The sequence below is a fragment of the Manis pentadactyla genome, chromosome 11 (genome assembly GCF_030020395.1).
Source record: "Manis pentadactyla isolate mManPen7 chromosome 11, mManPen7.hap1, whole genome shotgun sequence".
Lineage (NCBI taxonomy): Eukaryota > Metazoa > Chordata > Mammalia > Pholidota > Manidae > Manis > Manis pentadactyla.
The window spans coordinates 114,121,221-114,135,149 of record NC_080029.1 but is presented as its reverse complement, the minus strand read 5'-3'; the positions used below and the strand labels follow the sequence as shown (position 1 = coordinate 114,135,149).

The 13,929-nt window shown below is 50.9% G+C and overlaps 1 protein-coding gene across 9 annotated transcripts in view; it reads left to right on the top strand.

The window, feature by feature from the left end:
* The window catches only part of MEGF11 (multiple EGF like domains 11), a 333,487-nt gene that overhangs the window by 269,400 nt on the left and 50,158 nt on the right, over positions 1-13,929 (top strand). For all 9 annotated transcript variants that reach the window (XR_008992643.1, XM_036932243.2, XM_036932236.2 and 6 more), the window contains exons 9-10: positions 4,191-4,403; positions 11,461-11,635. Coding sequence is in view for 8 of the 9 variants with exons in the window: in XM_036932243.2 (XP_036788138.2) it covers positions 4,191-4,403; positions 11,461-11,635 (388 nt within the window). In the remaining variant the exon portion in view is untranslated. The remainder of the gene's footprint in view (positions 1-4,190; positions 4,404-11,460; positions 11,636-13,929) is intronic.

Below are 13,929 nucleotides of genomic sequence, written 5' to 3'. Positions count from 1 at the left end.
CCCCTTGCCTGGCTCTCTGGGATCCGTGTTTCATCTCTGGCTCTGGATTTTGTTACTCTGGCCAGACAAGGTGAGGCAAGAGGAATGTTTGTTCACCATCCTTTAGCGTCTCCTTCCCAGGTCACATGATGAGGCAGGATAGAGGCTAAATCAACCAATCCGTCCTGCCCACTGTGATGACATAACTGGGTTCCTCCAACTCTCACTGGAGTCAGCCCCAAATCCCTAGTGATGTCTAGAAAAATGACTTTCCATTTTTTTGCCTTGGGCTTGTTGACCCCTAGCCCAAAGTCTTAAGCTAGATCTGATCTCTGGGCCGGTGTTCATCTTCACGGGCTTTCCAGGTGTCAGTCCGGGCAAAGGAAATCCCGGGGCAAAATACCTCTAAAAACTAAAATCAGTCAAAGGGAGAAATAAAGTTTAAAACCCGTTTATTGCTCGTAAACTGCAGTCCCAGGCAGTCTTTCTTCTCTTGCTCAAGCAGCAACCACCGGCCCTCCCCCTCACCTCTCAGGTACAGATAAGCCCTCTGTTGCCCAGGTAATCACCCATTGATACGGAGATGAACTTCTCTCCACCCCTGAGGAAAGATGCAAATGTACTAAAGCCATACTTCTTTCCACCTCTGAACGCCTATTGATATGCAGATATACTAAAGCCAGGCGAGATATTCTGGAAATGTTACAATTTTACCCACACCAGGCTAAGAGGATGGGGTGCAGCATCTGGGGATCCCTCCCTGACTCTGTCAGAGACTGGGTCTCGGAGGGGGGGGACAGCGGAGGAGGGAAGACTGAACCGTGGAGCCCGCATTCCCATCCTCACCACCTCCCCCAGTAAGGAAATGCTCGAGAAGAACTAGTAGGAACAGGGGTCAGAAGACCCAGAACCAGAACAGGACCCCTTTGTTTTTATCCGCTGGCGCAGGAGGAAATGCAGCGCACCTGTCAGAGATGAGCAGGCCCGGGACTCCAGGGGGCTGATCTCAATACCCGTAGACCCTATGTCATTGACTTTCTCGATTTTCACTGCCAAGATGTACCAAATGGAAAAATAACCTGTCTTCTTGTTGGGGCCTGCCCCATGATCTGGGGACAGAAAGAAATCCCGAAAGCTTCAGGGCCCTCTTGCCAGCCTTGCCAGTCACTACAGAGAGTTCAGTGGGAGGGCTGGGTAGCATTTGGGTTTCCCACCTAAACAGGCCGCCTGGTGTTTAATGTTTTGTAAAATTGCCTCCATCAATTCTGTAGGTGACAGCTGCATTAACCCACCCCAGATCATCCGACCATATTAAAGTTGAGTGGGTGTAATAATGCAGGCCTCCCCGGATAGGCAGAATCCAGTGCAAATTAAACACGAAACGTAACGGGGGTTTTGCAGCTCATTTTGTAATTTAATTGAGCAATGTATCTGGTTGTTAATGGCAATATTGGACACATTAGATTGATATGTTGCAAAGGAAAGATGTTTAAGTAGAAAACTAATTCCTGCTGTGATTACCCTTCTGTTCCACAGGCCCTGTTATTAGCGTGCTTTGTGTAAAATTCATTAGCAGTCCTTGCTTGATCTCTAAATAAATAAGTTGTTTAAATTGTGAGTGGGGAAAAAAAATGAGGCTGATTATGTAAATGGATTAGGTTGTCAATATTTCATTTCCAGATTCTTTTTTCTGGGGCTGTGGAGTCAGTCACTCCATAAATATGGCTGGGAGGGGAAGTGCCCTTCCGAGGGAGCTCACCGTCCAGGCCTCCGCGGATGGGAAGGAGCAGGAATGTTCCAGTGAAAGAGGAGTCAGGAGGTGTCTCCAGGCCCGGGTTTCTTCCCCTGATGTGTGAAATACCCGAGGAGAGCCACACCGAGGGGCTTCTGGGGGAATTCATTCTGAGGCTGAACAGGGGCCAGCAATTCAGAGAGTGATTTTCCAGCTCTTCCACACTCTGCTCCTCCTCTTCTGCCTCAGTTTCCCTCCTTGTGTCACCCATCCTCCTTCTCCTTCCTGTCTTCCACCTTCCATTCCTTCTCCAGACATCCCCTGCTTTCTTTCCTCTTCATCCTCCTCTTTTCTGTTCTCTTTCCCTTCAAGAGGCCTCAGAAGGGCTAAACTGCAGCAAGAGTTGCAGGAGGACAGTCTGGGGTCATCTCGGCCACTTGCAGGCCGTATGCGCTTGGGACAGTCACTTCACCCATCTGCACAGCAGCGTCCGCAACTCCAAAGAGAGACTGACAGAAACAGCTGCGGTTCAGGGGCCTGAGGCCCGGCCTCGGGGCCTGAGCAGCTGGAAGCCCTTCTCTGGGTGGTGCCGGGGCTGTAGCCATCAGTGCCCCGGCGCCTCCATTCTGCCCGATTCCTCCTTTTGCCACAGTGGCTCTGACAAGACTAGGTGGCATCTTCCTGTGAGGCAAGTCCTCAAGGCTACTCCCCGGGCACCCTCCTCCTCCCCCATCATTGCGGGCACGAGGCAGTAGAGGCAGAGACAGCCTGGTGCACAGCTGCCGAGGCTCAGGCCTGACACACCCGCTGCTCTCGGCGCCCACCGACTCAGCAGCTGGCCCCACGGCGTCACCCGCCCTCCCGGTAGGCGACCAGGCTCACCCAGACAGGGGCATCCTGCGTGGGCAAGAACACTGCTTCCAACAAAACTTTCCCAGATTTAATAAAGACGCTGGAGCTGTTTTTTTTTTAAACATCTTTTATTGCTTTTCCACCCCCTATACTCTCAATTATTGTAGAAGACATATAGAGAACCAGGAAAATGGGAAAACATGAACAATTAAAACACTTAGAATTCCTCAAGTCCACTCCATTTTGGAATTCCTCCCTTTGAGCTTTTCAACCCAGAATCTGAGACAGGTCAGCTAGGCTGTTAGAAGAGCTACAGAAAACAGCACTACAAATAATAACTAACATTTCTTATTGAGCCCTTACCATGTTCAGGGCACTTTTCTGAATGTTTGCACACATGGTCTCATTTAATCTCAAACAGCTTGAGATTGTGTGGTTAGAGCCGTGAGGTCAGTTCTCCACTCCCAGAGCTCCTGAAGCAGTGCTGGGACACAGAGAATCCGAAACTCCACAGGCCGTTTCTGTTTGTCTCTGGGACACAGTTGTTCACCTCTTTTAGGCCAGTGCCCCCAGGTTTACCCCTTAACTTGTCAGGATTCACCACTGTGGCAATGAATTTGCATCCCCTGGAAAAGAGCCCTGGGCTGGGGCCAGGGGTGAGTATGGGACCAGGGAGAACATCTGGGAAGCCAGGCACTCGGCCATGCGGGTCACACCTCCCCGCAGAGGATCTACAACTGCCGGCTCTGAGTTGATGAGTCAAATAATTGCCACTATGCTGGGAGCTGCACATGCTAGGCCAGCACAGAGGCCTAATGGAGCCCGGGCCTCCTCCTTGGGGGCTCACCCACTGGAGACAGACTCAGCCCTGCCTTGAAGGGACCCCCAGTCTACGGAAGAGGAAACAGGCCCTGTCGTGGGGGATTCTCCAGTCTGTTGCAGGTGGATGACTCTTCACTAGGGAGATTCCACACCAGCAGAGGAGACACAGCACCCAGTACGAGAAAGGGGGATTGCACATCTGCCCCGAAGACTCAAAAAACAGAGACAATGAGTAGAAATTACCCCCATTTCATCAAATCTAAGATGCTACCGATTATAAGATGCATCATTTTTATATACGTCTAAGAATAATAAACACTGATAATTAAACTGTGATATGCCATAAGTTATAAGTCTTAATTGATTTCAAAGATGTTAAAATGTATTTTAAAAACAGAAGACTTATTGTTTAATGGCTACAGTTTCGGTTGGGAAGATGAAAAGGTTCTGGAAACGCATGGTGGTGATGGCTGCACAATACGAATGTACTTAGTGCCACTGAATTGTATACTGAAAAATGGTTAAAATGGGATATTTTATGTTACATATATTTTATTGCAGTCAAAAAATGGGGGGAAAAACTCAAGGCCTATAATCAATGAAATATGATAGTGTAAACTCAGTACTGGGGGACTGAAGGGACTTGGTATGAAGTGAGGAAGTGACAGTGGTAACAAAACCACAGAATACTTCCTGGAGGAGGAGAGGGAAGGAGGGGAGAGAGAAGGAGGCTGTGGGACATACTGGATGGATCTGGAAGGGCAGGTGAAGGTTGCAGCTCTAGCCCTGCTCTGCTCTCCTGCAGGTGCCAAGAGGAATGCCCCCTCGGGACCTTCGGCTTCCAGTGCTCACAGCGCTGTGACTGTCACAATGGGGGCCAGTGCTCACCTGCCACTGGCGCCTGCGAATGTGAGCCTGGCTACAAAGGTCCACGCTGCCAGGAGCGGCTGTGCCCCGAGGGCCGGCACGGCCTAGGCTGCACCTTGCCCTGCCCCTGTGACGCCGACAACACCATCAGGTAAGAGTGACCTGGGCACAGGGGTACGGTGGGCACTGGAGCATATGGGGCCTCTCAGGCCACGGACTCCTGCCTCTCACCTGGTCATCCAGGAGGCCAGTGAGAGAGCTAGGACCTCAGCAGTCACCTTTGCTAAACACTGATGCAAAGAAGGGAAATCCAAGGTCACATGACAGGACCGGGACCCAGGTCACCTGCCTCTGTCCACCACACGTGACTGCCAGCACTGAAAACGGGCCACCCTGAGACCCCCCCCACAGGAGCAAGGAGGGAGCCTGGTGACCCTCAGGGGAGCAGAGTGGGGCCAGCACGGGGCCACCGTCCTGGAGGACTGGGCCGTCAGGCCGCAGGCTCTGGGGGCAGCGTCCTGGAGAACATTTCCCCTCCTCATTCTCCGCACCTAACAAGCCCTTCCCCACCCACAATGGTCCAGAGACAGGACCACCAGGACAGAAGCAGGTGCCTCAGCCACAGAGGCTCAGTACGAGGAGGGAACTTAGAACTCAGTCGGGCTCGCCGAGGGCGTGTAGGGGGCTGTCTGCATCTCGTCAGGGCCTTGGCTTGGGGCCAGCCTTTCTCTGCACTCTGTGTCCCTCAGGGTTTGTGGCTGAAGCTGGCCCCACCCCTACTTCCAGAGAGCCTGATTCTGGGAAGCGGAGAAGCCAGAGCTGCCCTGGGCAGCTCTCCCAGCTCCCTTCACTTCCGGTTGCATGTACCAGCTGGCACCACCCTCTGCTAATAAATGAGGTTATAGGCCCCAGATAAGTGTCTCCATGGCCTTTACGTGGCTGCCTCTTCTCTGGGTGGTGAAGGGCAGGGGAGTCTCCCTCTCCCCTCTTGCCTGCAGGACTGCTGAGGGATGGACTGGCTGTGGGGGTCAGTGGGCACTGCTGCCATTGGCAGGCTAGTCAGAGGCACCTTGGCTTTGCAACCCTATTGCTGGGGCAGTTAGGAGGTGCCTTGGCCCCTCTTCATTTACAGCTTTTGGAAATGCAAAGCGCCCAAGAGGCTAAGGTCATTATAAGCAGAGGCATCTTAACAAGTGTTAGGGCTCAGGTGGAATCTGCCTCTGGTCCTCAGTCCCTGGAGCTGAGCGGCTAGGATGGTGCTGCCTGCAAGGGCAGAGGGCTGGGAAGGAGACTGGTGAGAGGGGACCCTGGAGCCAACAGAGCTGCGCATGACCTGAGCACTCATTTGCTCAGTCATTCATTCAACAAACATTGAGTGCCTGCAGGCTGGACAGCAAAGAGGCAATAAAGGGTCCCTCAGCACCAGTCCAGCCTGCAGGAACTTGGGTCTGGAACACTCACACACACTGGGCACCTACTACCGTATTTCTTCAGATACAACACCAGTAGTGAGGCACAGCTTTGTTTTATGTACCACTAAAAACAGAAAACACTATTAACTGAATCGTGACATAACATTGTATAGCACAGCCAGGATCAGAGATGTAAAAATGTAGCAGAAAGTGCATCTTAGAATTGATGAAATAAGTCCCAACATATAAATACATATATATAAACATATAATGTGGGTCCCAATAAGTGCTCAAGTAACCATGACCCAGGGCTATGTGCAGAAGGCACCATAGGAGAATGCTATGCTGGTTAGAGAAGGCTTCCTGGAGGAGGTGGCATTTGGGCTGGGTCTGGAGGGCAGAGTGAGAGCTCCAGAGCTCTAAACACAGGGTCCCACGTGGCTGGCAGGGACTAAACAGCTGCCTCCGACGGTTCCGTGGTTGGAGGACAGCACGAGGAGCCCCCACTCCTGCGGGGAAGCCCAGGGAGGACCTTCCCAGGCACAGGAAGCAAGGCTGCCGCTGAGGTCCAATGCGGGAAGAGTCCCTGCCACAGAGATCTGACCAACCCCCCAATTAAAGAGCTATTGTTTTCCTCCCATGCCTGAGCAGCCGTGCCCTGCATAATTTATCCTTTCTCTGAAGGAGTCCTCAATGCATTATTAATCTGGAAGGACTCCCTCTTCTCCGTCGCTAATCTCAGCCCATCCAATATTGATGATTATTTGCTTTAGTGTCTTTAACGCGTGTCATGTTTCAGGGACTGGGAGCCAGTAGCGCTTCTGGGGAGTGGGGACTCCGAGAGTGCCTGGCAGCCAGCTCCCTGCCCAGGCCCTCAGTGTCTGCGTGGCCGCCTCCTTGCAGGGAGCTGTGTCACAGCCAGGGCTCCTTGGGGGCAGGAGCGGCCTGGCTTGTCCATCTCTAAAGCCTCAGCTTCGCATGGTGCCTGGTACAGAGTGGGCCTTCAGTAAAAAGAATCACTGAGTTCATCTTCAACAACTCATCCCTCTTGGCGGTTCTGCCCCTCAGCTGATGTTTGCCCTTTGCCCTTTTTTTTTTTTTTTTTAACATTTCACCCCTTTCTCTTGGCTCACAGCCCCGGTGGCTGAGCTCCCAACACAGAGTTGTTCAAAGTCAGGGTTTCCCATCCTCGCCATTATTGGTGTTTGGGGTTGGGTAACCCCTTGCTGTGGGGAGCTGTCCTGTGTGTTGTGGGATGCTCAGCGATGTCCCTGGCTTCCACCCACTAGAGGCCAGTAGCAACACCCTGTCCCCGAGTTCTGACGACCAAAAGTGCTTCCTGGGTGGGGGAGGCAAAATGGCCTGGGGAGAGAGCCTCCGGTCTGACTGAGCTCTCTCATGCGGCGCTTGGCTTGGCTTGGTTCTCATGGACGCAGAGAACAGCTCTTCTCTCTGGGTGGACACAGGCCTCTCCTCTCTTCCCATGAGCCTTTGTCCCATTATAGAGCCTTCTCTTGGGATCCAGGGAGAGCAGCGGGACAGCTCTACGACTCCTAATCCCAAGGCAGTTACGCTGCAGGTTCTGGGTGGGGACCAGGGCCCCTGAGTCCTGGCCTTATAACCCCCTCCATCTGAGCAAGTGTCCTAATATGTTATACTTTCTCTCTCTATGCCTCAGTTTCCCAATCTGTTCATCACCTTTCATCAGCTTGGTGGGCGTAAAAGTTCTCTTGTGGTCTTTGAGAGTGAAGCTTCCACCCAACTCCGCTAGAGGTGGAGCGTGGGCTCCCCAGAAGCCTAACCTTTTTTCCCTCGGCTTCTGCAAGAACTTACAACAGGGCCCTGCCAGGACAGCTTGCTAGGCCTTGAGCATCTTTCCCAGGGAGGCAAAGTGCTCCCAGCCCCCAACCAAAGAAGCTGCTCATCTCGCTACTCCCTGCCCTGCGCTGTTCTGGAGAGGCTACTTCAAAGAGGTCGAATCCACGCGCCCTGGGAAGGAAGAAGAGGCTGGCAAGGTTCCCCGACTCTCCAGTCCCTTTATAAACGCTTTGTAGTGCACGCAAAACAACCATCCTCCTTCATGAAGGAGTGACCTTGGGAAAGAGAGTGCCTGTGTGCCAGGCCTCTTCCATGTCCCCTCCACAACTGGATTGTCACAGACAAATTCTGGCAGTCATGATCGTGTATTACCTTTGAAAGATTTGATTTAGCCAACAGATGCAGCATTGATAGAAATCTCAGAGTAGCTAAAAAAAGAACCAGAAAAATCCACCCTGAAAAGTTCCCTGTATTGTTCAGCCTTCAGCTCCTATTAACTTGTGATTAATCTGTGTCTGGGGAAAATGGCAGAAAGGTGAGGAAAAAAAACAGCAAACCGAACCAGCCTAAACACTGTGTGTGACTTCCGCCGGAGCCTAACCAGCAGTCACCGGCCCACCATGTGACCCAAGGAAATGGGGAGCAGGGAGCAGGGGATGCCTGGGAGCAGCGGATATGACAAGGAGCCTTGAGAATGACGACCATAGTTCTCAGTCATAGTCATTCGGTTAGCACGGCTCCCCACCCACTTTTCAAAGGGATTTGGGAATTTTTATAATAAATAACAAGTAATCCAACTAAGAAAATAGAGACCTTCTTGTTTAAAATAGAATTTTAGGGACGTGAAAGGAAAGAGAAAGAAATGATTTCAGATTTGTTTTTGAGCTTTCTGTTTCTCAAAGTAAAATTGGCACTGAGACGCACCCCTACACCGTCCAAATGGGGGCCACTGAGATGGAAGGTGGGCTGCGCAGGAGTACCTCGGCATCAGTGCCTGCTAGCGCCCTGCATGTCTAGTGCACCGCTCACAGGGTGGCCTTCCAGCCAGAGCCAGGCCGCATCACGAGATAATCTATTGATGGGAAAGGCAGAAGGGCGCTGAGACCCTTTAGCAACTCCGGGGCCAGGCAGAGCTGACTGCTGCCACCAGTCCTGCCAGGGCATCTCCTGGGCCCAAGCAGATCGGCCTCGGTGCCTGTGACTGAGCCGGTCCCCTGATCCTGGATCAAAACCTCAGAGGAGGCTCTGGAAGGTAGGAGCAGAGGAAGGCCATGCCGAAGGGCTCTGCTCAGTGTTGGGACACAGTGGAGTGCCCAACAACCATCTGGCTTGGGGTCAGGACCACCAAATGGGGGCCCCCAGCCCCACTATTTCCCTGTATCATGTGTGGCTCAGGGAGGAGTTTTTCTGGAACCGTGAAGGTCAGAATAACTTTAAACACTCATCCCTTACACACGTTTATTTTACATATTTACAATTTTTATTGTTTTATATCTGATTATAAATATAACAGATGCTCTGTTTGGGAAAGTTAGAGAATACATAGAAATTTAAAGAAAAAGAACTCAGACTCTTATAATTTCTCAACCCAGAGGTGAGCACAACAGCCATTTTGCTGTCATTTGTTCATTCTTCAACCATATCTGGATACTTCTATATCACTTTTTTCATATTGTAGATGATGACTTTTTGTATAATTTGCTTATTTGCCTTAACCTTGTATCGTTAAATAGTTTGGAAAACATCTGAATACTTCTCCAGCATTTCTTCATATGAATTGTCATAATTCACTTGACCAGTACCCTGTTGTCGGAGGTGGCATGAGGCAGTGGACAGAACATGGACAGGCCTGGGTTGAATCTCAGCTGCTGCTGACTTAGCTGTGTGGCCTTGAGCAAGTCATGTAACCTCAGAGTTCCATCTAAGATAGAGGCTCTGCTATGTAACTCACAGGCTTATTTGAAGACTAGAAATATATGTGTGAAGTGCCTGGTGCTTTAATAGCCTGGCCACATTTATTATTATTTAAGTTGTTTCCATTTTCCACTGTTATAAATAATGCTTTAGGGAGCATCGCTGTGCATAAATCTTTCCCCACAACTATGATTTTTTCCTCAGGATGGATTCTTAGAAATGGAATTACAAGACCAAAGGGACTGAATATTTTTAATATTCCTGATACATGACCACAAATTGTTTTCCACAAGAAATCTTTACCGGCATTGCATATTGTCCCTTTAAAAAAAACAAAAAACTTTACTGTTTTGATAGGAAAAAGTGATATCCAGCTGTTATTTTTGACTTGATGATTAATAAGACTAAACATTTTCCAGAATGATTATTAGCTACTTGTACTTACTATTCGGGAACTGTCTGTCCCTGTCCATGCCTCATTTTCCATGAGAAAACCAGGGCTCCCAGGGGAGACACGGCTTGGCTGGGCTTCACACAATTAGTGTGTTCATTAATTCATTTGCCAAATTTGTTTTGAGCATCTCCAGCATGCCAGAGACTCTGTTGAGCCTTGGGGTGCAATGCAGAGGTGAAACAGCAAAGGATCCTCCCCCCACGGAGCTGTCGCCTGTTGGGGGAGACAGATGATAAACAAGTCAGCAGACACGGAAAATAACTACTCATAATGAAAGTACTATTCATCCCAGATAGTTAATTGGGCAGTGAATATGAGCCAGGCACCAAGGACCCAGGGAGACGAAGCCCAAGTCCTCGTGGAATTTAGCAGAACCAAGCCTTGCACCCAGGCTCCTCCTGCCAGCCCAGAGCAGGCCTCTTTCAGGGAATCTAAAAGGCTTGGCTCCACCATCCAGCACCTTCTCTGGAGTGTTAGGTCTGGGTCCTCCCAGGAGCGGGTGCCAAGTGCAGGAGACTGACTAGGCCAACAGCTGTGAGGGCAAAGGCAGAGAGTCCTGAGCAGACGGAGAGCGCCTGACAGAGGGCAGGGCGGGCCTGTGTGAAGGAGAGAGGGAAGGATGGAAGCTGGGTAGGGAGTCTTAGACTGCAGTACAGTTCTAGGGAAGTTGGGCAAGATGGGGAGTCTGCAAGCCAGCGTCACCATCTGAGTCCCAGGTCTCCCAGGAATGTGCAACCTTAATGTCCCTGCTGAGCTCTAGCTGGGAGCAGCCTGGGGGAAGTGAGCCTCTGTGCGAATGGAGTGACACATTTCAGACACAGCGGCTGGGGCCTCGGTCAGTTACATTCCCCACAGACGCTCTGCATCATCACCACACCTGGCATCTCCTCCAATCATGGGTGGATATTGGCTTTGGATCAGACCTTTGCCAGCCAGAAGTTGTCCCACTCTCCAGAGGTCATGGCAGGCAGGCCCTGCCTCCAAACAAGTGGTTCTTTCTCCAGCCTAGACATAGGGAATGGAGACGCTCTCACTCACCCCTAAAGAGCCCTACCGAGCACGGATGGAAGATATCCTCTCAGTACAGACCGTGCCAGGGAGGGGAGGTCACATCTGCCCTGAGGTCTCATTTTAACTCAGCAAATATGCACTTGGAACCTACAGTCCGCAAAGCTCCTAGGTCTCACTGCAACCCTCTTGCGCCTGCCCCTCACAAGGCATCTGCCAAGGGTGTAAGGTGGGTGAATCTCTGACCCTCACGGTCCATAATGGGAGGATGGAAGAGGCTGGCTTCTGCTTTGGTTTCTGTGTATTTGTATTAAAAGAGCACTTGTTTGGGGGTCAGGAGACGGTATTCTAATCCTGACTTGACCACTTCCTACTTTGTGACGTTGGGCAAATTATGTAACCACCATGAGCCTCCAGTTTCTTGGGGATAATAAGACATCTTGACCGTGCATCTTCTGACAAACAAACAAGGCGTTAAGCAGTTCAGCCACAGAGGCCCTTGAGCCTGCATCCTGCGGAGACTAGACTAGGGGTGGGCAGAGGGTGGGACGTGGCCACATCCCTGACCAGATCGGCCTCTCATCCTTCTCTTAACTGCTCAGCTGCCACCCAGTGACTGGCGCTTGCACCTGCCAGCCAGGCTGGTCTGGCCACCACTGCAACGAGTCCTGCCCTGCTGGCTTCTACGGCAATGGCTGCTGGCTGCCCTGCACCTGCCAGAATGGCGCCGACTGCCACAGCATCACCGGGAGCTGCACTTGTGCCCCAGGCTACATGGTAAGATGAGAGGGGTCTCCCATGGCCTCTGTGCCCCCACCCCAGAACAGGAGAAGAGGGCCAGCTCCTCCTACCCCTGGGTGGAATCGGGGAGTGTGGCCCTGTGCCCAGGAATGAAGAACAGGAGTGTCTCCATGTCCGCCTCAGAGATACCAGAGAGCCCTCAAGGCCGTTTTCAAAGGACCAATTGTGCTGGGGTTTGTCCTTGTGAAAGTAACAGAAGAAAGGGGTCTATTGTCCCTTCACCCTGAAACACCATTTGTCCTCTTTGTACCCAGCTCCTCCCTGTCCATATCTTTAAGCACACAATATTTTTACATTATAATAACCACAGTGCACATAGACAGTTTTGCATTCTGCATGCTTTCACCCACATCTGCTGCTTGGGCTGCCTAACACTGCAGGAGCTGATGTACCCCCGGTTTACTCAGCCATCCCCTTACTACTAAATATTGAGTTGTTTCCAGTGTTCACTGTAAATGTTACAATAAGCATCTTCCTACAAACAGCTTTTCCCCTTCTATTGAATTATTTCCTTAGGGTGAATTCCCAGGGTCAGTGGGCATAATATATTTATGGCTCTTGATGGATGTTGCTGTATTACTTTCCTCAAGGGTTATATAAATCTATACTGCCACCAGCCGTGTGAATGTACCTATTTCAAAACAACCTCGCTGACGTTCTTTTTTAAAAATCTTTGCTAATTATATAGGTAGAAAATGACTCCTGAGTGTTGCTCTAATTTACATTTCCCTGATTACTAGGGAGAGTGAATCTTTTCCTCATGTGTTTGTTTACTATTTGTATTTCCTCATGAATTATGCTCTCCATAAGGTTAGGGAACTTGATGCTGGAAATGGAACACTGTTCCAAAGTGTGGTGTGCCCAGTCGGTCTCAGGGGTCCCCCATGGCCATATTTCCTATTGTGCTGTGGGAAGTGGTTTGTGTGGTACAAAGTGTGGCCTTTGGTCACATCCTGGCTGTCCTTTTCACCGACTGTGTGACCTTGGGCCAGTGAGTTAACCTCTCTCGGGATCAGTTTCCTTACCTGTGGAATGGAACACCTGCCTTGCAACGTTGCTGTCTGGTACAGAGGGAGGATTTACAAAGTACCTTGCCTCAGGGAATCTCAGACTTTAATGAACTTAGGAATCACTGGTGAGCCTCGTTAGTGCAGGTTCTCATCTAGCAGACTTGGGGAGGGGCCCGAGGTTCTGTGTTTCTAGTAAGCTTCCAGGTGATGGTACTGCTGCTAGTCGGCAGCCTCACTTTGGGTAGAAAGGGGATGGTGCTCAACTTGGGCTGCCCATTGGAATCACCTGGGAGCTTTAGCACACTGAGGCTGGGGGCCCCCTTTCCCAGAAATGCTGATATATCTGTTCTGAGTGTGGCCTGGTTGAGGGCAATGTGCTGCCAAGGTAGGGGAGCCCTTGCCATGCTCTGGGAGCGTGGGTGTGGCTGGGGACAGGGTCTTCTGTGGGCGGGCTGCCCTGGAGGATAGAACAAAACCCTGTTCGCCTCCTTCTCCCTCCTCTCCAGGGCAGATAAAACTGGGTGAAAGTAAAGTCCAGTGGCATCTTTGAAAGAGAAAGAAGTCTGTTCCTCCTGCAGGTTTCTTCTCTAATTTTCCTTCATTGTTGTGAGCTCTCTCCATTACTTCATAGAAAAATGGAGTGAGCTAGGTTTAGGGTTTAGGGAGGATAGAATAGTTGTTTGGGATTAAGAGTCTCACATAATCAAGTGACCCGCTGGAGTGTGCTGCCCACAGCCGACTGCTAGTGGGCCAGCCCGACCCCATCACGGCTTGGCTGCCAGGGTAGTTCCATGACTTTGGGCAAGTGGCTTCCCTCTCGGGGTCCAGTTTCTTCATCTGTATATGGTGAATGTGCAGGGGAGAGGAACCAACTGATTTCTAAGATAGTCTACTATGTGGGCCCCAAGGATCACATCAGGAAACACACTGTTCTTGGGGGAAGGAGGGGAAGTAGGAATAAGGTATGTGTGTTTTGGTGGAGTGAGGGGGCCTCACTGAGGTTGTTATAGTCTGATTGTATACATTGTCTTCGGGCCTGCTGAGAGTCCCACCTTCCTATCCCTCCTCCTGCTTTATCTCCAGCTGCCTGGCTTGTCACTGATCCTCAAAAGAAGGGGAAATCAGGGCCCTGGAAGGGCCTAGGGAGGCTAGTGTCCATGTGCCCAACAGTCTGGAGGCCAGGCCATTGCTTTCCTTTCTCCCATCTAGGATGCAAATGACTCCCTGCCCTCAAATTCTGGGGACCTTGGCACTTGTAGG